This window comes from Scyliorhinus canicula, chromosome 5 (genome assembly GCF_902713615.1).
Source record: "Scyliorhinus canicula chromosome 5, sScyCan1.1, whole genome shotgun sequence".
In the NCBI taxonomy this organism is placed as follows: Eukaryota; Metazoa; Chordata; class Chondrichthyes; order Carcharhiniformes; family Scyliorhinidae; genus Scyliorhinus; species Scyliorhinus canicula.
In genome coordinates, this window is record NC_052150.1 from 214,380,662 (window position 1) to 214,404,970 (window position 24,309).

General features: G+C 47.6%; 1 protein-coding gene across 3 annotated transcripts in view; it reads right to left on the bottom strand.

The window, feature by feature from the left end:
• Positions 1 to 4,633, bottom strand: part of LOC119966563 (guanylate kinase-like) — a 48,639-nt gene extending 44,006 nt beyond the window's left edge. For 2 of the 3 annotated variants that reach the window (XM_038798463.1, XM_038798464.1), the window contains exon 1: positions 4,490 to 4,624. Coding sequence is in view for 1 of the 3 variants with exons in the window: in XM_038798460.1 (XP_038654388.1) it covers positions 4,490 to 4,529 (40 nt within the window). In the remaining 2 variants the exon portion in view is untranslated. Of the gene's footprint in view, positions 1 to 4,489 lie in introns of all 3 variants that reach the window. The other variant, XM_038798460.1, reaches the window with a different exon arrangement.
• Between the last annotated feature and the right edge of the window lie 19,676 nt (positions 4,634 to 24,309).

Below are 24,309 nucleotides of genomic sequence, written 5' to 3' on the forward strand. Positions count from 1 at the left end.
TTATCATCCATATGCTTATCCAATAAACTTTTAAATGCCCTCAAAGTTGGCGAGTTCACTACTGTTGCAGGTAGGGCATTCCACGGCCTCACCACTCTTTGCGTAAAAAACCTACCTCTGACCTCTGTCCTATATCTATTACCCCTCAATTTAAGGCTATGTCCCCTCGTGCTAGCCACCTCCATCCGCGGGAGAAGGCTCTCACTGTCCACCCTATCTAACCCTCTGATCATTTTGTATGCCTCTATTAAGTCACCTCTTAATCTTCTTCTCTCTAACGAGAACAACCTCAAGTCCATCAGCCTTTCCTCATAAGATTTTCCCTCCATACCAGGCAACATCCTGGTAAATCTCCTCTGCACCCGTTCCAAAGCTTCCACGTCCTTCCTATAATGAGGCGACCAGAACTGTACGCAATACTCCAAATGCGGCCGTACCAGAGTTTTGTACAGCTGCAACATGACCTCATGGCTCCGGTACTCAATCCCTCTACCAATAAAGGCCAACACACCATAGGCCTTCTTCACAACCCTATCAACCTGGGTGGCAACTTTCAGGGATCTATGTACATGGACACCGAGATCCCTCTGCTCATCCACACTGCCAAGAATTTTACCATTAGCCAAATATTCCGCATTCCTGTTTTTCTTTCCAAAGTGAATCACCTCACACTTCTCTACATTAAACTCCATTTGCCGCCTCTCAGCCCAGCTCTGCAGCTTATCTATGTCCCTCTGTGACCTGCAACATCCTTCCACACTGTCTACAACTCCACCGACTTTAGTGTCGTCTGCAAATTTACTCACCCAACCTTCTGTGCCCTCCTCTAGGCCATTTATAAAAATGACAAACAGCAACGGCCCCAGAACAGATCCTTGTGGTACGCCACTCGTAACTGAACTCCATTCTGAACATTTGCCATCAACCACCACCCTCTGTCTTCTTTCAACTAGCCAATTTCTGATCCACATCTCTAAATCACCCTCAATCCCCAGCCTCCGTATTTTCTGCAATAGCCGACCGTGAGGAACCTTATCAAACGCTTTACTGAAATCCATATACACCACATCAACTGCTCTACCCTCGTCTACCTGTTCAGTCACCTTCTAAAAGAACTCAATAAGGTTTGTGAGGCATGACCTACCCTTCACAAAACCATGCTGACTATCCCTAATCATATTATTCCTATCTAGATGATTATAAATCGTATCTCTTATAATCCTCTCCAAGACTTTACCCACAACAGACGTGAGGCTCACTGGCCTATAGTTACCGGGGTTATCTCTACTCCCTTTCTTGAACAAAGGGACCACATTTGCTATCCTCCAGTCCTCTGGCACTATTCCTGTAGCCAATGATGACATAAATAATCAAAGCCAAAGGCTCAGCAATCTCTTCCCTGGCTTCCCAGAGAATCCTAGGATAAATCCCATCAGGCCCCGGGGACTTATCTATTTTCACCTTGTCCAGAATTGCCAACACTTCTTCCCTACGCACCTCAATGCCATCTATTCTAATAGCCTGGGTCTCAGCATTCTCCTCCACAACATTATCTTTTTCCTGAGTGAATTGAAAGTTGATAAACTCCCAGGATCTGATGAAAGAGATGGCTGCAGAGATAGCGGACGCATTGGTGATCACCTTCCTAAAATTCTATAGATTCTCAAACGGTTCCTGAAGATTAGAAGGTAGCAAATGTCACCCATTAAAGAGAAAACAGGGAACTGTAGATCAGTTAACGTTACATCAGCAGTAGGGAAAAAATGCTAGAATCCATTAGAATGTGATAAACAGACACTGAGACAATAATTGTAGGATTGAGCAAAAATCAACATGGATATATGGAAGGGAAAGGGGTTTTCAAAGCTGTAACTAGCAGGGGGAAACCAGTGGATGCACTGCATTTAAATTTTCAGAAATCTTCCAATAAGGTCTCACCCGGGGGGGGGGGGGGGGGGGGGGGGGGGTCATATACTGGCATGAAGAGAACTGGTTAACAGACAGAAAATAAGAGTGGGTAGAACAAATGGGTCATTCTCAGGTTGGTAGGCTGGGACTAGTGGAGTACTGCAAGGGCAGCACAGTGGTTAGCACTGCTGCCTCACAGCATCATGGACCTGGGTTCAATTCCCACCTTGGGTGACTGCCTGTGTGAAGATTGCACTTTCTCCCTTGGGTTTCCTCCAGATGCCCCAGTTTCCTCCCACAGTCCAAAGTTGTGTAGGTTCGGTGGATTAGCCATGCTAAATGGTGTTGAGGTAGATGATCAGCCACGATCTGATTGAATGGCAGAGCAGGCTGGAGGAGCCGAATAGCCTACTTCTGCTATGTTCAGCCCACACGGGGAATCTAGAGGAGGGTGCCATCATTTCAGGATGTCATTTATTTTAGAGGTCCACACCACAGAAAAGGTGCTTCGGCCAATCATGTCGGCACCGGTCATAAACAACTATCCAAGTACTCTAATCCATATTCCAACACTTGGCCCATTGCCTTGTATGCCTGGCATCGCATGTGCACATTTAAATACTGCTTAAATGAAATGAAATGAAAATCGCTTATTGTCACGAGTAGGCTTCAAATGAAGTTACTGTGAAAAGCCCCTAGTCGCCACATTCCGGCGCCTGTTCGGGGAGGCTGTTACGGGAATCGAACCGTGCTGCTGGCTTGCCTTGGTCTGCTTTCAAAGCCAGCGATTAGCCCTGTGAGCTAAACAGCCCCTGTTATGAGGGTCTCTGCTTCCACCAATCTTTCAAGCAGATGAGTTCCAAACTCCCTCTGGGTGAAAAGGATTTTCCTTAAATCCCCTCTAAACCTCCTGGAAATAGACAGTAAATCTATTTCCCCCAGTCATTGATCCCTCCACCAAAGGGAAAGGTTTCTTTCGATCCACTCTATTTCACAGAATCAGTGCTGAAGTCATCCTTTGGCCCATCTGCACCAACATGTGAAAAAGCACCTGACCTACCTACCTACTTCCATTTACCACCACTTGGCTCATAGCCTTGAATTATACGACCTGCCAAATGCTCATCCAGGTACTTTTCTAAAGCATAGGAGGCAGCACACCTCCAATAATAATCTTTCTTGTGTCACAAGTAGCTTACATTAACACTGCAATTAAGTTACCGTGAAAATCCCATTGTCACCACTCTAAGGCCCCTGTTCGAGTACACAGAGGGAGAATTCAGAATGTCCAATTCACCCAACAAGCACGTCTTTTGGGACTTGTGGGAGAAAACTGGAGCACCCGCAGGAAACCCATGCAGACACAGGGACAACGCGCAGACTCCGCAGACAGTGACCCAAGCTGGGAATCAAACCCAGGTCCCTCGCGCTGTGAAGCAACAGTGCTAACCAGTGCTACCTTGCCACTCTCCCAGGCAGTGCATTCCAGACCATCACCACCCTCTGGGCAAAAAAGGTTTTTCCTCACATCCCCCCCCCAAAAAAATCTCCCACCCCTTACCTTGTGTCCACCTCGTGACTGAACCTTCAACTAAGGGGAACAACTGCTCCTTATCCACCCTGTGCATGCCCGTCATAATCTTGTACACCTCGATCAGGTCGCCGCTCAGTCTTCCCTGCTCCAGCGAAAACAACCCAAGCCCATTTATAATGGAAATTTGTTTCCAAGGACAGTGAATCTTTGTATAGAGAGCGGTGAATGAAGGTTGGGTCATTGAAGATGTGGATGTGAACCAGGCTGAGATATCAGGTTTTTAAACTGGGGGCCATTGGTTCTGGGGAATAGGCAGGAAAGTGGAGTTCATCTGATCAACATGTACCTCCTGATTTGGCAGAGCTGCCTATTCCTAAATCAAATGGAGAGTGGCAGGTACTGGGGCGGCGTAACCCGATGAGGCTGATGAAGAGTGCAGAGGAATGGCTGATGAAGAGTGCAGAGGAATGGCTGATGAAGAGTGCAGAGAAATGGCTGGTGAAGAGTGCAGAGGAATGGCTGGTGAAGAGTGCAGAGGAATGGCTGGTGAAGAGTGCAGAGGAATGGCTGGTGAAGAGTGCAGAGGAATGGCTGGTGAAGAGTGCAGAGGAATGGCTGGTGAAGAGTGCAGAGGAATGGCTGGTGAAGAGTGCAGAGGAATGGCTGGTGAAGAGTGCAGAGGAATGGCTGGTGAAGAGTGCAGAGGAATGGCTGGTGAAGAGTGCAGAGGAATGGCTGGTGAAGAGTGCAGAGGAATGGCTGATGAAGAGTGCAGAGGAATAACTTTGCCACCTTGCACCAGCAGCTTTTCACCTCCCCTGCAGCTGAATAGAGCAGCACCCATCAGCCGGGTGATTGGCGCCTTAATTAACCAATAGGAAGCGTCAGAGGGACACCGGAAGCACCCCCTCCAGCCTCACACACCCGGCAGCAGCTTCCCTCCCCTGCTCTCCGCGCTTCACCTCTCCCCTCCGCCCCCATCATCCCTTCCCTTCACCTCTACAAAGGCCGCGGTGGATGTCAGGGGGAGCCCGCCTGTTGCCTCACCTCTTCGGCCGATGAGATTTGAGATGTTCCGTACCAGCATGAGAGGAGGGGGCGGCGCATCGCTTCTAGCGCGGGACCCTTACTGCAGTTTAACGGTTCCGGCTCGCGCCTCACGCCGCCGCGGCGTTTGCCGTCACTTCCGCTCCTTGCCCCACCCAACGTCATTGTGTGTGGGTGGGGCGAGGTGTTGCAACAGTGGCCAAGGCTGGCATTGAGATCAGGGCACTTTTCAGAGCCAATCCAGCACTTACACTTTCCCAAACCAGAGGACTTCAGAGCCAGTGCAGCACTTACAAGTCCAGTGGTTAGCTTCACAGCGCCAGGGTTCCAGGTTTGATTCCCGGCTTGGGTCACTGGGTGGAGTCTGCATTTTCTCCCCATGTCTGCGTGGGTTTCCTCTAAGTGCTCCGGTTTGGCCCCACAAGTCCTGAAAAATGTGCTGTTGGTAATTTGGACATTCTGAATTCTCCCTCTGTACCCGAACAGGTGCCGGAATGTGGTGACTAGGGGCTTTTCACAGTAACTTCATTGCAGCGTTAATGTAAGCCTACTTGTGACAATAAAGATTATTATATCATATAACCGTAGGACTTCAGAACGCAGTGCTTTTGAAGCAAAGCCACTATTGTAAAGTAAGGAAACGTGGCAACCAATTTACACACAGCAAGCTCTGATAAACAGCAATGCGACAGTTATCTCTCTTTGTGATGGTTAGTGCGGTGGGGGGGGTTTAGCTCACTTGGCGAGATAACTGGGCCATGATGCCGGGCGAGGCCAGCAGCTGAGGTTATTCGTGAAGGCCCCACTTTCTCAACCTTCCTCTTCATCTGAGGTGTGGTGATCCTCCGGTTAAATCACCACCGGCCAGCTCTCCACCTCAAAGAGGAAAACAACCTATGGTCATCTGGGACTATGGCACCTTTATTGAGCAGTATAATATTTAAAGTGACCAGATGTCCCAGTTTTGCTGGTTTCTTACTGGCACCCAGAGCTAGGAGGAGCAGCACAGTGACTCCTGCCGTGATGTCCTGGGACTGAGATGATTGACCTCCAACCACCACAAACATCTCCGTGCTAGGTATGATTCCAACCAGCAGAGAGTTTCCCTCTGATTCCCACTGGCTCTTTTCTCAGGCTCCTGGATGCCATACTCCGACAAATGCTGCTTTGATGTCAAGGGCAATCACTCTCACCTCATGTCCAAAGTTTAGCTTTTTCCATGTTTGAACCAAGGTTGTAATGAGGTCAGTAGCTCAATGACCCTGGTGGAGCCTAAACTGAGCATTAGTGAGCTGATGTTGCTGAGTAAGTGCCGCTTGATAGCACTGTTGATGATCTCTTCCATCACTTTACCGATGATTGAGAGTAGACTGATAGGTTAATAATTGGCTGCATTGAATTTGGTGTTTTCTGCACAGGATACACCTGGGCAATTTTCCACATTGCCGGGTTGTTGCCAGTGTTGTGGCTGTACTAGAACAGCTTGGCTAGGGGCGCAGCGTATTCTGGAGCATAGGTCTTCAGTACTATTGCCGGAATATTGTCAGGGCCCATAGCCTTCATGGTATCCGGTGAATTCAGCTGTTTCTTCATATCATGTGGAGTGAATCAAATTGGCTGAAGACTGACATCTGTGATGCTGGGGACATCCAGATTGATTATCCACTCAGCACTTCTGGCTGATGATTGTTGCAAATGTTTCAGCCTTATCTTTTCTACTGATATGCTGGGCACCCCCACCATTGTTGATGGGGATATTTGTGAAGCCTGTAGCCATCTAAGATGGCCACCTGCATAGGACCATGGGAATTATGGCCAACCCAGGACTCAGACAGATACACAGCCTATGTGTATTGAAAACACAGGTAACCAGACCTGACCGAAACCCCCGCTCGTTTGCATTTTAATGGCCCATTTTCCCAGGACAATAAACCTCCAATCAAGCAACTGGTACAGCCACAGACTGATCGGCACCACCCCCTTTACTCAGAAAGCACAACTGCCAAGGTCAATGACCGCTAAGGACCCGCCCAGCTACCAAGGCACCCGCCCCTTAATTGGCCAAAATCGAAGATAGTGATCAGAGCCCTGTCGAACTATTGGGTCCAAGTTAAGGACAGCCCCAAAGAGTGCAAAATCCCAGAGGGATAAAAGAGGACACAGCCATGTGTTCTGTCTCTTTTGGATCTGGCCTGTGCCAGCCCAATTGCAGCAGGAACAGCCAGCCAAGTTCAAGACCAACGATCGCGACCTGATGGATGAGCCCAGCAGAGACAGAGCCATTTATTTCGAACCAGCCAAGTGAAATCCAGATAAAGGCCTTATCCATTTGCACAGTGTCGGTCGCCCTGAAGTTAAATATAGGTTATTGTAGCTGATGGGTGTAGTTTAACTCATAGTAGATATTGTGTTTGCATGTTGAGATAACTCTTGTGTATGTAACTAAACCATCTCTTGAACTAACTAACTGGTTGTGTGGTCATTTGATCGATATAAGGCAAGGCTTGTGGTTAACTTAGATAAATAGAAATACCCACAGTATTGGTGACGCTGTTGGGACCGAAACAGAGCAACAAGCCTCCTTCTCCAGTGAGATGTTTAATTGTCCACCATCCACGTCCGGACGTGACAGGACTGCAGAGCTTAGATCTGATCTGTTTAGCTTCCCTCACCAATTTTCTGCTGACTGTGCCAGTCTGCCATTCTGCTGACCCTTGGTGGCATGGCCATTGCTGCTGCATACTGTCTGGCTCTGCTTGTTCCTCCCTATACAGGCACTTTACACATGAATATGTGACGAAAGGCGTTGTTGATAAAATTATTTTGGCTGCTGTGATGATTTTCTGGGGGGTGGGGGGGGGGGTAGAGTGGGGCCCCTAAAGCAAGCCAGATGGTGCAATACCCTCACAGGTAGTCAGACAGCGGCACGGTGCCCATCGGTAAATCGCACATCAGCGCTGAGGACGTTGGCAAGCAAGTTCAATTGAGCTATGGGACGTTCAACCAAACATGTCATTGAAAGATATGGCTTGCAGCTCTGGTGCAAATAAAAAATCCTCCTCGCTCGAGGTAGTTTCGCCAGTTGAAAATCCAGCTTGTGGCTGAAAACATCTCCTGATACAACCCATTGTGCATTGTACAATAAAGTTACAGCGGAATAGAATGTTCTGGAATCCTGTGGCAAACAAAGCCTTGGTTCAACTGTTTTCAGAAAATGAGACAGAAATGACATTGAAACAAAACTCTGTTGTCCATGTTTTTGTTGTTATCTCAGAAACAGGTTTGGAGGTTTGTATGTCTGAACAGTAACTTTATCATCAAGCATAACTATATATGGGGTTCTACCTCTTCAATATCTGTGCAGATGCTATGATCAAAGATGTGTTTGAAGACACAGAATCTGGTGTTAAGCTTGGCTAGGGGGAGCGAATGATAACATCAATTTGCACTTGTTGCATGCACAGAAGAAGAATTACAATAACCAGCAGATAGACTCGTAGCTGCAGGCACAAACTTTGGAATGAAAATGACCACTGACAAAACTAAAATGCTGCATATCTCAAAAGCACTAAGTAATAATCATATATTCAGAGAAGGAAGAGAGCCAGACCAGGTGTGCAAATTCAAGCACAGAAGAAGCAATATCTGGGGATGGATGATGCAACATAGGAAACAGGAACATGAGTAGGCCATTTGGCCCCTCAAGCCTATTAGACACAAATAAAGGACAGGAGTGGGAAAGGCTGTATTTGGTAAAGAAAGATAGTTTGCAACCAGAAAACGGAAACCACAAATCAAAAATTGACTCGTAAAGACTTGGGAGAGGATTTTCCAGGTTCGACACAGGCAGGCATTGACGCGGCCAGCTCTCCAAATGTTCCCGTCGCTGTCGAGGCCGGAAAATCCCACCCCTCGATTTGGAGTATTGCTTTGTATGGCGGTGAGACGTGGACCTCACCGAAAGGAAGAGCAACTTGTTAAATCGCTTTGAATGTGGGTCTGGAGGAGAACGGAGAGGATCAGCTGGGCAGTAAAAGTAAGAGATTATGAAGTGCCGTGGAGAGTAAAAGAAGCAAAGAAAATTTGTTGATCACAATTCAGAAAAGGAAGTTACTGGCAAATGAAAAGAATGGCACAGGTTAGAGAGATATAGAAAGACTACGATGAGCCAAGATCTGGGGCGGAATTCTCCGACCCCCCCGCAGGGTCTGGGAATCGCCCGGGGCCGGAATTCTCCGACGGTCCGATCGGCGTGCCCCCTGCGGAGATTCTCCGGCCCGCAATGGGCCGAAGTCCCGCCGCTGACAGGCCTCTCCCGCCGGCGGGAATTGGTGCACCTCTGGTGCTGGCTGGATTGGCGGCGCGAGCGGGCCCCCGGGGTCCTGGGGGGGGGCATGGGGCGACCGGACCCCGGGGGTGCCCCCACAGTGGCCTGGCCCCCGATCGGCGGGCGGGCCAGTGCCGTGGGGGCACTCTTTTTCTTCCGCCGCCGCCATGGCCTCCACCATGGCGGAGGCGGAAGAGACCCCCCCACCGCGCATGCACCAGTGGTGACATCAGCGGCCGCTGACGCTCGGCGCATGCGCGGACCGGCGAAGGCCTTTCGGCCAGCCCTGGCGGCAGGCAACAAAGGCCATTGCCGCCAGTTTTGTTGGCGTGGCGGAAACCACTCCGGCGCAGGCCTTTTGGGTAGGCCCGACGCCAGAGTGGTTGGCGCACTCCGCTACGCCGGGACCCCCCGCCCCGCCGGGTAGGGGAGAATCCCGGCCCTGATTTCTGATAGAGCACATATTATGATGATGACCAGATCCTGCTCTTTCTAGGAAGCACTTGAGAACTGAGAGACAGCCTCTTAAAAACACGTGAGGTTAGAAAACCAGCTGCTCCCCTGAGTTAATGGATCCCTGCAGAGCTATATAAATAAATAATCTTAATCCCTCTTTTCAAAGTGTCCTGACCAAAACGCTTTTAAGAGACAATGGTGCATCAAATTGAATGTAAACTATGCAGTTTGCAGTTTTTAGTCTTCCAGGCATCAATACCTTAAAAGGCTTCAATACCTTAAAGTGGAATGAAATTGACTGTGAGAAAACCATTTCACAGGTTTCCACAACATAAACGAGATTGATTTTACCTTCATCTCACAGATCTTTGAATTTGGCATCCTGGAGGCATTTGTAGGGAGGGTACTCACCCACCTTGCCACCTCTTGGATCGCTAGCGGGCGGTCCAGAGAATTCCGATCAAAATCTTGGCTAACACTTCAGTGTCGTACTGAGGCAGTGCTGCACTGTCTGAGGTGTCATCTTTCAGATGAAATATTGAAATAAGACTGTCTGTTCTCTCAGGTGGAGAGAAAAATGGCTGGTGACCTGGCCAATATTTCTTCCTCAAACCACATCACGGAAACAGATTCTCAGGTCATTACCTCATCGCTGTTTCCAAGGCATCGCTGTGCGCTGTGCGCTGCGAACCAGGCCAGGTGTTAGATCTGGAGGTAGGTGAGCACTTTGGAAACAGTGACCACAATTCGGTGACCTTTACGTTAGTGATGGAAAGGGATAAGTATACCCCGCAGGGCAAGAGTTATAGCTGGGGGAAGGGCAATTATGATGCCATTAGACATGACTTAGGATGTGTTGGTTGGAGAAGTAGGCTGCAAGGGTTGGGCACACTGGATATGTGGAGCTTGTTCAAGGAACAGCTATTGCATGTTCTTGATAAGTACGTACCAGTCAGGCAGGGAGGAAGGGGTCGAGCGAGGGAACCGTGGTTTACCAAAGAAGTGGAATCTCTTGTTAAGAGGAAGAAGGAGGGCTATGTGAAGATGAGGCATGAAGTTTCAGTTGGGGCGTCTGATAGTTACAAGGAAGCGAGGAAGGATCTAAAGAGAGAGCTGAGACGAGCAAGGAGGGGACATGAGAAGTCTTTGGCAGGTAGGATCAAGGAAAACCCAAAAGCTTTCTATAGGTATGTCAGGAATAAAAGAATGACTAGGGTAAGAGTAGGGCCAGTCAAGGACAGTGGTGGGAAGTTGTGTGTGGAGGCTGAGGAGATAAGCGAGATACTAAATGAATACTTTTCGTCAGTATTCACTCAAGAAAAAGATAATATTGTGGAGGAGAATGCTGAGACCCAGGCTATTAGAATAGATGGCATTGAGGTGCGTAGGGAAGAAGTGTTGGCAATTCTGGACAAGGTGAAAATAGATAAGTCCCCGGGGCCGGATGGGATTTATCCTAGGATTCTCTGGGAAGCCAGGGAAGAGATTGCTGAGCCTTTGGCTTTGATTTTTAGGTCATCATTGGCTACAGGAATAGTGCCAGAGGACTGGAGGATAGCAAATGTTGTCCCTTTGTTCAAGAAGGGGAGTAGAGATAACCCCGGTAACTATAGGCCGGTGAGCCTAACGTCTGTGGTGGGTAAGGTCTTGGAGAGGATTATAAAAGATACGATTTATAATCATCTAGATAGGAATAATATGATTAGGGATAGTCAGCATGGTTTTGTGAAGGGTAGGTCATGCCTCACAAACCTTATCGAGTTCTTTGAGAAGGTGACTGAACAGGTAGACGAGGGTAGAGCAGTTGATGTGGTGTATATGGATTTCAGTAAAGCGTTTGATAAGGTGCCCCACGGTCGGCTATTGCAGAAAATACGGAGGCTGGGGATTGAGGGTGATTTAGAGATGTGGATCAGAAATTGGCTAGTTGAAAGAAGACAGAGAGTGGTAGTTGATGGGAAATGTTCAGAATGGAGTTCAGTTACGAGTGGCGTACCACAAGGATCTGTTCTGGGGCCGTTGCTGTTTGTCATTTTTATAAATGACCTAGAGGAGGGCGCAGAAGGATGGGTGAGTAAATTTGCAGACGACACTAAAGTCGGTGGAGTTGTAGACAGTGTGGAAGGATGTTGCAGGTTACAGAGTGACATAGATAAGCTGCAGAGCTGGGCTGAGAGGTGGCAAATGGAGTTTAATGTGGAGAAGTGTGAGGTGATTCACTTTGGAAAGAATAACAGGAATGCGGAATATTTGGCTAATGGTAAAATTCTTGGTAGTGTGGATGAGCAGAGGGATCTCGGTGTCCATGTACATAGATCCCTGAAAGTTGCCACCCAGGTTGATAGGGTTGTGAAGAAGGCCTATGGTGTGTTGGCCTTTATTGGTAGAGGGATTGAGTTCCGGAGCCATGAGGTCATGTTGCAGTTGTACAAAACTCTAGTACGGCCGCATTTGGAGTATTGCGTACAGTTCTGGTCGCCTCATTATAGGAAGGACGTGGAAGCCTTGGAACGGGTGCAGAGGAGATTTACCAGGATGTTGCCTGGTATGGAGGGAAAATCTTATGAGGAAAGGCTGATGGACTTGAGGTTGTTTTCGTTAGAGAGAAGAAGGTTAAGAGGTGACTTAATAGAGGCATACAAAATGATCAGAGGGTTAGATAGGGTGGACAGCGAGAGCCTTCTCCCGCGGATGGAGGTGGCTAGCACGAGGGGACATAGCCTTAAATTGAGGGGTAATAGATATAGGACAGAGGTCAGAGGTGGGTTTTTTACGCAAAGAGTGGTGAGGCCGTGGAATGCCCTACCTGCAACAGTAGTGAACTCGCCAACATTGAGGGCATTTAAAAGTTTATTGGATAAGCATATGGATGATAAGGGCATAGTGTAGGTTAGATGGCCTTTAGTTTTTTTTTCCATGTCGGTGCAACATCGAGGGCCGAAGGGCCTGTACTGCGCTGTATCGTTCTATGTTCTATGCTTGTTTGTTGAGTTTCATAAATAATGGTAGTGACTGAACCTCACTGATTGCAAAGCATGTTGGGTAACCTGAGATCGCAAGCAGTTCTATGTACATACAAACATATGAATTAAGAGCAGGAATAGGCTGTTTAGCCCCTCGAGCCTTCTCCACCGTTCAGTAAGATCATAGTTGATCTGCCCCAATTTCCTTTCTAACCCTTATATCCTTTGACTCCCTTGTCGATAAAGAATCTATCTAACTCGGCCTTGATACTATTCAATGACCCGGCCTCTACCGTTCTCTGGGAGGAAAGTCCTACAGGCTCACAACCTCCTGAAAGAAGAAAATACTTGTCATCTCCGTCTTAAATGGGAGGTTCCTTATTTTTGACCTGTGTGCCTCAGTCCTAGTCTCTCCCACAGGGGGAAACATCCTTTCAGCATCCACCCTGTCAAGGCCCCTTAGAATCTTAGACATTTCAATGAGATCACCTCTCAAATTTGTAAGCTCCAACACCCCAGGCTCCTCAACCTTTCATCATAAGTTTCCACTTTGGAAAGAATAACAGGAATGCGGAATATTTGGCTAATGGTAAAATTCTTAGCAGTGTGGATGAGCAGAGGGATCTCGGTGTCCATGTACAAAGATCCCTGAAAGTTGCCACCCAGGTTGATAGGGTTGTGAAGAAGGCCTATGGTGTGTTGGCCTTTATTGGTAGAGGGATTGAGTTCCGGAGCCATGAGGTCATGTTGCAGTTGTACAAAACTCTAGTACGGCCGCATTTGGAGTATTGCGTACAGTTCTGGTCGCCTCATTATAGGAAGGACGTGGAAGCTTTGGAACGGGTGCAGAGGAGATTTACCAGGATGTTGCCTGGTATGGAGGGAAAATCTTATGAGGAAAGGCTGATGGACTTGAGGTTGTTTTCGTTAGAGAGAAGAAGGTTAAGAGGTGACTTAATAGAGGCATACAAAATGATCAGAGGGTTAGATAGGGTGGACAGCGAGAGCCTTCTCCCACGGATGGAGGTGGCTAGCACGAGGGGACATAGCCTTAAATTGAGGGGTAATAGATATAGGACAGAGGTCAGAGGTGGGTTTTTTACGCAAAGAGTGGTGAGGCTGTGGAATGCCCTACCTGCAACAGTAGTGAACTCGCCAACATTGAGGGCATTTAAAAATTTATTGGATAAGCATATGGATGATAAGGGCATAGTGTAGGTTAGATGGCCTTTAGATTTTTTCCATGTCGGTGCAACATCGAGGGCCGAAGGGCCTGTACTGCGCTGTATCGTTCTATGTTCTATGTTCTATGTAAGAAGTCTTACAACACCAGGTTAAAGTCCAACAGGTTTTTTTCAAACACGAGCTTTCGGAGCGCAGCTCCTTCCTCGGGTGTGTTCCTCAGCTGCGCTCCAAAAGCTCGTGTTTGAAACAAACCTGTTGGACTTTAACCTGGTGTTGTAAGACTTCTTACTGTGCTCACCCCAGTCCAACGCCGGCATCTCCACATCATGGCTTTCATCATAAGGACAGCCATATCGCCCCAGGGATCGCTAGAGTAAGCGAAAGTTTAGCCACTACTTCATATTTCGATATTTGGTTTTTGCTTCCTGTGTGCACAGGGATTGACAAACAAAGGGCTGGATTTTCCGACCCCCCGCCGGGTCGGAGAATCATCGGGGGGGGGGGTGGGGGGGCAGAGTGAATCACGCCCACCCCCCCCCCCCCGCCCCGACGCCGGCTGCCGAATTCTCCGGTGCCAGTTTTCGAGCCGGGGCAGGGATCACGCCACGCTGTCGAGGGCCGTTGGCAGCGGCCCCCCCTGGCCATTCTCCGGGCCCCGATGGGCCGAGTGGCTGCCCGTTTTCGGTCAATCCCGCCGGCGTGAAATGGACACGGTCCATCACAGCAGGACCTGGCTTGTCGGCCGTCTCATGGGGCGGGGGGGTGGGGCGCGGGGGTATCTGTCCCCGGGGGGGGCCCCCACGGTGGCCTGACCCGCGATCTGGGGCCACCGATCTGCGGGCGGGTCTGTGCCGTGGGGGCACTCTTCCATCCGTGCCGGCCTCTGCAGGGCTCCGCCATGGCCGGCGCGGAGAAGAACCCCCTGCGCATGCACAGGAACACGCCGGCGGTTCTGTGCATGCGTGGGACCATGGCGGCCCTTCGGCACGGCGCCAACCCCTCCACTGCTGGCCTAGCTTCTGGAAGTGCGGAGGATTCCGCAACTTCCGGGTGGCCTGAAGGCGGAGTGGTTTGCGCCTCTCTTGGAGCCGGCGTCGGGCCATCGCGCCAAGTGTGGGAGAAACCCGCCCAAAATAACTAAGACAATCTTTTTAATTTGTTCATTTTTGTACCAAAATTGAATGCCTTGCATAATTTAAACTTTGGAAAGAAATCTCTGAAAACACTGCCGCATACATTTTTTTCTATTTGTTCATAGAATTTACAGTGCAGAAGGAGGCCATTCGGCCCATCGAGTCTGCACCGGCTCTTGGAAAAAGCACCCTACCCAAGGTCCACACCTCCACCCTATCCCTATAACCCAGTAACCCCACCCAACACTAAGGGCAATTTTGGACACGAAGGGCAATTTATCATGGCCAATCCACCTAACCTGCACATCTTTGGACTGTGGGAGGAAACCAGAGCACCCGGAGGAAACCCACGCACCCACGGGGAGGATGTGCAGACTGTCTGTGCGACAGTGACCCAAGCCGAGAATCGAACCTGGGACCCTGGAGCTGTGAAGCAATTGTGCTATCCACAATGCTACCGTGCTGTTCCTGGGATGTGGGCTTTGTTGGTTAGGCCAGCATTTGTTCCCCACACCTAATTTCCCTTGAGAAGGTGGCAGTGAGCTCCCTTCTTGAACCACTACAGTCCATGTGGTGTAGGGACCGCCCCAGTGCTGTTAGGGAAGGAGTTCCAGGATTTTGACGCAGCGATGGTGAAGGAATGTCGATCGATGTATTTCCAAGTCAGGATGCAGAGTGGCTTGGAGGGGAACTTGCAGGTGGTTGTGTTGGCAATAACTTTGCTAAGTGCACTCTTCTGATAACAAATCCTTTTTTGAATGAAAAAGGCCACTACTGTGGCGTACAACACTTGCTTTAACAGAGTTACCGGTCCAGGTTGGAACTGCGGGTTTGAAACTCCCGCCACGCATCTATTGGTCGAGCTACCACCCGCTCAATAGGGAAATTTGTAATCCATGGAGCCTACAAGGAGTTCTATTCACGATCCCCCGTGTCCTTCATCGCCACCATAAGGGAGGGTTTCAGATTCCTGGGGCATTGGGACCGTTTCTGGGGGAGTTGGGACCTGTACAAACTGGACAGGTTACACCTGGGCTGGGCTGGAACTGATGTCCTAGTGGACCATTTGCTAGAGCAGTTGGGGAGGGTTTAAACTAATATACCAGGGCAAAATTCAAACAGGGCAATTGAGAAAAATATTGGGAGCAAGCCAAACAATGTGAAAAAGACAAATTAAAGGCTCTGTGCCTTAATGTATGGAGCATTTGCAATAAAATGGATGAACTAATTGCGCAGACAGATATAAATGGGTACGATATAATTGGGATGACGGAGACATGGCTGCAGGGTGACCAGGGATGGGAACTGAATGTCCTAGGGTATTCAGTATTTAGGAAGGACAGACATAAAAGAAAAGGTGATGGAGTGGCACTGCTGGTTAAAGAGGAAATTATCACAGTGAGAAAGGATATTAGCACTGACAATGTGGAATCTGTATGGGTAGAGTTGAGAAATATCAAGGGGCATAAAATATTAGTGGGTGTCATATATAGACTCCCAAACTGCAGTGGTGAGGTTGGGAATGGCATTAAACACAAAATTAGAGATGCATGTAACAAGGGAATATCAGTGATCATGGGTGATTTTAATCTGCACATAGATTGGGCAAATCAAATTAGCCACAATGGTGTAGAGGAGGAATTCCTGGAGTGTATAAGGGATGGTTTTCTTGACCAATATGTGGATGAACCAACTAGAGAGCAGGCCATCTTAGACTGGGTACTGTGTAATGAGAAGGAAATCATTGCCAATCTGTCTGCACAAGACCCCTTGGGGGATGAGCAACCATAACATGATAGAATTTTTTATCAAGATGGAGAGTCAAGTAGTTGATTCGGAGACTAGGGTGCTGAATCTTCATAAAGGGAACTATGAAGATATAAGGCATGAGTTAGCCTTGATAGACTGGGGAGAGTTACTTAAAGGGATGACAGTGGATAGACAATGGCAAACATTCAAGGAGCGCATGGAGGAACTACAGCAACTGGTCATTCCTGTCTGGCACCAAAGCAAAGGGGGTAAGAGGGCCAATCCATGGCTTACAAAGGAAATTAGAAATAATATCTGATCCAAGGAAGAAGCATACAGATTGGCCAAGAAAAATAATAGGTCTGAGGATTGGGAGCAGTTTAGAATTCAGCAAAGAAGGACAAAGGGATTGATTAAGATGGGGAAAGTATAGTACGAAAGGAAGTTTGCCGGGAACATAAAGACTGACATTAAGAGTTTCTATAGATATGTGAAGAGAAAGAGATTGGTAAAGAGAAATGTAGGCCCCCTACAGACAGAAACAGGGGAATGCATAATAAGGGACAAAGAAATGGCTGAGCAATTAAATACATACTTTGGTTCTGTCTTCACAAAAGAGGGCACAAATCAGATCCCAGAAATGTAGGAGAATGAAAGGTTTAGTGAAAGGGAAGAACTGAGGGAGAAAAATTAGTAGAAAAATTGTGCTGGGAAAATTGATGGGATTGAAGGCGGATAAATCCTCAGGGCCTGAGAAACTGCATCCCAGAGTGCTTAAGGAGGTGGCTCTGAAAATAGTGGATGCATTGGTGGTCATCTTCCAGGATTCTATAGACTCTGGAACAGTCCCTGCAGATTGGAGGGTAGCTCATGTCACTCCAATATTCAAAAACGGCGGTCGAGAGAAATCAGGGAATCATAGACCAGTCAGCCTAACATCAGAAAATGCTTGAACCCATTACCATGGACTTTATAGCGGAACATTTAGAAAGCAATGGCAGGATCAGTCAGTCAGCATGGATTTATGAAGGGAAAATCATGCTTGACAAATCTGTTGGAATTCTTTGAAGAGGTAACCAGTGCAGTCGACAAGGGGGAGCCAGTCGATGTGATATATTTGGACTTTCAGAAGGCATTTGACAAAGTTCCGCATAAAAGATGATTGTGCAAAATTAAAGCGCATGGGATTGGGGGAAATGTAACGAGGTGGATAGAGAACTGGTAGGCAGGGAGGAAACAAAGAGTAGGGATTAATGGGTCCTTTTCAAATTGGCAGGCAGTAACTAATGGGGTACTACAGGGATCTGTGCTGGGACCCCAGCTATTCACAATATATATTAATGATTTGGATGAGGGAACAAAATATAATATGTCAAAGTTTGCAGATGATACCAAGTTAGGTGGGAGGTTGAATTGTGAAGAGGATGCAGGGATCCTTCAGCATGATATGGACAGGTTGGGAGAGTGGGCAAATCAATGGCAAATGCAGTATCATTTGGATAAGTATGAGGTTATTCACTTTGGAAGCAAAAACAGGAAGGCAGATTACTACCTGAATGGTTGTAAATTGGGAGAGGGGAGTGTGCAGTGGAACCTGGGTGTCCTTGTGCACCAGTCGCTGAAGGTAAGCATACAGGTGCAGCAGGCAGTAAAGAAGGCTAACGATATGTTGGCCTTCATTGCGAGAGGTTTCGAGTATAGAAGCAGGGATGTGTTGCTGCGATTATGCAGGGTCTTGGTGAGGCCACACCTGGAGTATTGTGTGCAGTTTTGGTCTCATTCTCTGAGGAAGGATGTTCTTGCTTTTGAGGGAGGGCAGCAAATGTTTACCAGACTGATTCCAGGAATGGTGGGACTGTCATATGAGGAGAGATTGAGTAGTTTAGGATTGTTCTCGTTGGCGTTCAGAAGAATGAGGGGGGATCTCATAGAGACTTATAAAATTTTAACGGGACTAGACAGGGTAGATGCAGGGAAGATGTTCCTAATGGTGGGTGTGTCCAGAACCAGGGGTCACAGTCTGAGGATTCAGGGTAAACCATTTCGGACAGATGTAAGGAGACATTTCTTCACCCAAAGAGTGGTTAGTCTGTCAAATTCATTACCACTGGAAGTAGTTGATGCTAAAACATTGAGTATATTCAAGAGGCAGTTGGACATAGCACTTGGGGAGAATGGGATCAAAGGCTATGGGGAGAAAGCAGCATTAGGCTATTGAGTATAGAATGAGTATTGGGTGATCAGCCATCATCATGATGAATGACGGAGCGGGCTCAAAGGGCCAAAAGGTCTCCTCCTGCTCCTATCTATGTATCTATGTATAACCCCTTCCCACTCAAGTCCATTTCTCCCTCAGCATCCCAGTGACAAGGAGGTTTCTTCTGCCTTTTCGCGATCATTCGGAGGTCTATTGAGGGTGGAACTGGATCGGGTGTGAATCGAATTGGAGATCTTCATTTCTGGAGGGAGCGTTGAAGAGTTACCAATGCAGATTCCTCCTCGGTGTCTGCTTCAGTCAGAACCACTGATTCTTCTGCTTCCAGGGGAGACGGACACATGGTTCTCTTCAGGTAGTTTCCCTGCATTGGCTGCAGCCACTACTGGGCTGGCAGTGAGGCTTGTATGGGGCCAGACTCCCTCCTTCTGAGGTGTTTCATCAAAAGGTCTTATCCTGGACCTTTACTTTGTATGATACAGGTCCTGTTTTCTCCAACGTGACTGAGGACCCAGCTGGAGCCATCTCCAAAGTTCCTCATATCGACTAGATCAACTGTCTTGAATATTCTTTTGTATCTCGCAGTCAGAATTTTTTTTTTGGTTCTGTTTTTGCGACTCCACCCTCCCTGCCAGGTTTGGGAATGGTACGTTTAGTCCCATGCAAAGCCACCCTCCCAAAGTTCACCCAGACGTTCTTGTCGTACGAGGAGTGGTCTAATGATCAAATACAATCCGTGCCAATTTGGTCCCTATGGACACTGCCGGTTGCTTTTTCATGCTGATTTTAAAAATCTGCGCTGCCCGTTGTGCCAGATCATTTGACGACGGGGTTATAAGGCGATGTTCTGATATGTCTGATGCAATTGGATTGCATGCAACCCTGGAACTCACCACTGGTGAAGGCAGTGCCATTGTCAGAAACCAGAACTTTAGGTATGCCATGTGTGCAAGAGCTCTCACAGTTTCTCAATCGTAGCATGGGAGATCAAAACCATGCAACCCAGAAAAGACCTGGCAAAGTGTACGTGCCTGCCTGGCCACTCCCATGGGTGTAAGGAGGTTGATCTAAAGGAGGAAGTTTCCGATTTTCCTGCCATGTATCATACTGCTTCATCAAGTCCGTGATGTCTGAGTCGAGACATAGCTCCTGATGAACATTTACGTTTTAGAGACCCTGGGGTGCCCATTATGTAGCTCCAGTGGAATCAGGTGCTGCCCTGGGTGGGGGCAACTACCCAGGGCCCCCAAAGAATGAGACCATCCTCAACACTAAGGTCATCTTTCTTGGTCAGATGAGGTTTCATATCGTCTGAGGGTTGTTTTTGCACTCCGCCGTTCAGGATCATATGCTTCTATTTTGACAGTGTTGGATCCTGTGTGAAGCTCTTAATTTGCTTTGCAAAGACTGGTAATGTCTCTAAAAAAGGATCATCATGACCTCTTCCAACGCCGGCAAGGGAGCCGGACTTATGGGCAACGGGAGGTGACTCAAGGCATCTGCTTTAACTATTCATGTTCCAGGGCGGTGCTCTAGGAAATATTCATAAGCTGCAGGTAACAGGGCCCAATGCTGTATCCGGGTGGAGACAATAGGGGGGATTGCCTGATCCTTAAAAAGTTCCAATAAGGGCTTGCGATTGGTCACTATCACAAAACGCCTGCCATAGATGTACTGATGAATTTGTTTTACCCCAAACACAACCGCCAAGCCCTTCTCGATTTGAGAGTACCTCCTCTCGACATCCAAGAGAGTCGAGTATTCGTTTTCTGTCCCATCTTACCAGCAGTGTGAGAGTGCTGACTCAACCCTGCAAGTGGAAGCATCACATGTCAGGATGAGTTCCTTTTTGGGGTCGAAATGGGTCAATAAATTGCACGACAGAACCTGTCGCTTTACTTTCTCGAAGGCCTCCACCTGTGGCACCTTTGGTACTTTTGCAGTATGTGCAGTGGGGACAGCAAAGAGCCCTAATTCAGGATAAACCTCCCATAATAATTGACCAATCCCACGAAGAAGGTCAATTCTGTGGTGTTTCGTAGAGTCGGTGCTTCCCTGATGGCCCCCACCATGCCCTCCATTGGAAGTAGCCCTTTTTAGTCCACTCGATAGCCCATATATGGCACTTTGCTTCTTTGGAAAATGCATTTTTCCCTTTTTAGATGTACCCCTGCTTTCGAAAATCGCTGCAAGACATCTTCTAGGTTTGCCAGGTGCTCTTGTTCAGAAATCCCCATGATCAGAACGTCATCCAAATATCCCGCCACTTTGGGTATCCCTTGGAGTATGTTCTCCATGAACCGTTGGAATATGGCACACGTTGATGAAATCCCGAATGACAACGGAGTGTACTCATCCAGGTCCTTATGCGTTTTGATCGTAACGTATTTACAGGAAGGCTCATCTAGTTCAAGTTGAATAGAGACATGGCTCATATCTAACTTAGTGAATATCTGGTTACCTGCTAGCTTAGCATATAGGTCTTCTATTCGTGGCATGGTGTACCTATCCAGTCTGGAAACCCATTTGACTCTAAGCTTATAGTCCCTGAAGAGGCAGACCGATTTGTCTGGCTTAAAGTTGGGTATGGCAGGCACTGTCCACTCTGCGAATTGCACGGATCCTATCCCCAGATTTTCAACGCACCCAAGCTCGGTCTCTACCTTGTCCAACAGGGAATATGGAACCATATTGGGCGTAGCAATGGGGTTGAAATATATTTTGACTCTGGCTCCTTTTATTTTCTCACGGTCCTCCTAGAAGACTTAAGAGTATTTGCTGATGGCTTCGTACAGTCCTTTATGGCCAGACTAAAAATCTCTAGCTAGTTCAGACTGATCCGCTGGAGCCAATCTCTCCCCATAACGCATGGTCCCTGTGGCCGCACAACAATGAGTGGAAGCCAGGCTGATTGCTGCCTGTATGTCACTGGGTTCATTGTAGTGCAAAGGTTCACCGTGTAAGTGACCTGACTGGCCCTAGTGTGTTCTAAACCAGTGCCTTTCAAACTTTCTTTCTGAGGGCCCACTTTTGCCAACCAGTCGACCTTGGCCACCCACACTGGCCGACCTTGGCCACCCACACTGGCCGACCTTGGCCACCCACACTGGCCGACCTTGGCCACCCACACTGGCCGACCTTGGCCACCCACGCTGGCCGACCTTGGCCACCCACACTGGCCGACCTTGGCCACCCACACCGGCCAACCTTGGCCACCCACACCGGCCGACCTTGGCCACCCACACCAGCCGACCTTGGCCACCCACGCCGGCCGACCTTCGCGACACAGCCACGTTCACTTACGTTTAATGTGAAAGGGGATTCTCCTTGGTCCTCACAATCTCACTCCAGTCAGGTAAGGAGAGGACAATTTGCATATCATGTGCAGAACTTCAGCCAGCCCCTTTGTGCCATTTTCATCTTTGTGAGATGTTTCGACATCCTGGACTAGTGCACGATCAATTCTAGCCCCACAGGCCCCAGAGTCCCAACACAAGTGAATTAACTAATAATTCATAAACAATTCCCAAATTCATTGGCCCTCGGCCGCCCAATAATTTACAGTCACCAGGTTTGTAAGTTTAAATGCAATTACTGTTTATTTATAACAGAAATAATGACGAAATATGCAGTAATTCCAATGAAAAAGCTACCGCCCCACTCTCTACCCACACACACGCACAAGACAAACAAACACAGAGGGGCGGAAAGGGGTTGAAATAATAAGCATTAAGATAAAAAGAAAGCTAGAAATCCTTGCTTCTGAGGTTGGATTATTTGCCGCAGGCTTTCCTCCAGTATGCTGAGTGATCAAAGCTACTATTGTATTGTTGGTGATGGTCTTCTGGCAGTAACACTCATTCCGTACTCACCGGCAGTGGAATTTCCTCTGGAGAGACACTTTGGCCTTTACTAAACTGGGCCTTCAACTCAAAGGTCCACCTTTGATACTACTTTTCTCATAAGACTCTTGGGCTTGCATCAAACCCAGCTCCCATCCCAAATTTTTTATCTCAATCCTTTACAGTTTCACTAAAATGACCCACTGGGGAGAGAAAGGAGTTCTTACACTCGATTTTTTAGAGAGATTTCATCATATCAGAGAGAAGAAAATCAGAGAAGCCTCTTCCACCGACGGAACTGAAAGCAAAACTACAACCCAGCCTTACTGGGGAGAGAGACATTCTAGAGAAATCACAACCAATCACCATGGCTATCGGCAAAGACCAGCATCTTGAGCCAGTTCATGGGCCGCCAACCAAGTCCATCAATTTGAGTAATCAGTGATGTCAGTTAAATCGGTCTGGAATCTGCTTGTTTGAATTAAAAGCAGAACAGCCCTTTTGAATCTGTTTGTTTGAATTAAAGGCTGCTTCATGCAGACTGCCTTCTTAAAATCACAGGTCACTGCTTTTCCATGAGTTAAAGATACAGGTTGCCTTCAAGTTGCATGTCCATGAATCATCCATAGGTCAAAACTGTAATAGCAAAAAAAAAAGACAGAGGAAAACAGGAAACAAACAGGGTTTAAACAGGAAGATCTTTACAGAACAGAAAATCTAAACTCTCACATGTAGGTCATCGTGAAGGGCAATAGCAACGCAATGCTTGTTTGACTCAGCACTGGGCATTCCTGGGAGGTGCTATTCCAGAGTGCTGACTGTCTCATAAGCTTTTGGTGAGTTTTAATGTGCTATCACAGGTCAGGTGCAGCAGCGTAGTCTTTTTTAAAATTTAGAGTACCCAGTTCATTTTTTCCAATTAAGGAGCAATTTAGCATGACCAATCCACATACCCTGCACATCTTTGGGTTGTGGGGGGACATATACACAAGAAGAATGTGCAAACTCCACATGGCCAGTGACCCAGGGCCAGGATCGAACCTGTGACCTCAGCACCGTGAGGCAGCAGTGCTAACCTCTGAGCCACCCGTGCTGCCCCTCATAGTCTTTTCATTTGGAGTCAGCTGAAAGGTAATAACTGACTCTGGGGTCTCAACCTCAATATAACTTTTTCACCCATAAAGTTAAAACACCAGTATTCTTAGAACTCCCCCATACCGAAAAGGGTCAAAAAGATATTCTAAATGGTGAACAAGGATTCTCACTCCTTGACTCCTATGCAGACTTAAGTAGGTGCTATTCAGGTCAAATTAGGGTTTCAAGTTATCCCCGGTATAACCTATATCTTCACAGAAGGTTTCATCTACTTACCACTCAGTAGCTTCAATCTTGCTAAGAAAGTATAGTAGACTTTGTAATAACCACTATTTCAGGTTATGTTTAATTTTTAACTCACTTTATTTTACTTCAACAAGATAACATCACTGTTCTTACAACCAGTAAAAAGATCCTGCTTCTAGATTTTCCGTGCTGGTTGATTCGGGGCCTCCTTGACAATTTTCTTCTCTATCTGTTGGTTTTCTCCTGGTTTATTCGCTGTTCTGTTCGGCTCCTGTATTCAATCGTTCCCATGTACCGAGGCAGCTGTGAGAGCGGACTGCTGGCAGCTCGCAATTCAGGATGTTTTATAACCCTTCTAACAGCCGTAAAGTTTATATGACATTATCGTAAAATAACTTATTTTTGCTCTTGATTGTCCAGTGTACATCTAGTTTCAATTACTTCTAACACGACTACATGTTCATGTTGTGCATGACTTTAGTTCGTTGGACTCTTCTTTGATCTTAGAGGGGTGTTACATCTGGTTCCGGTCACGTCAGTGGTAGTATGACTAGGGGTATTACGGTACCTGGGAGTGTGAGCTGCCATTTTCGTCAGTATTCACTCAAG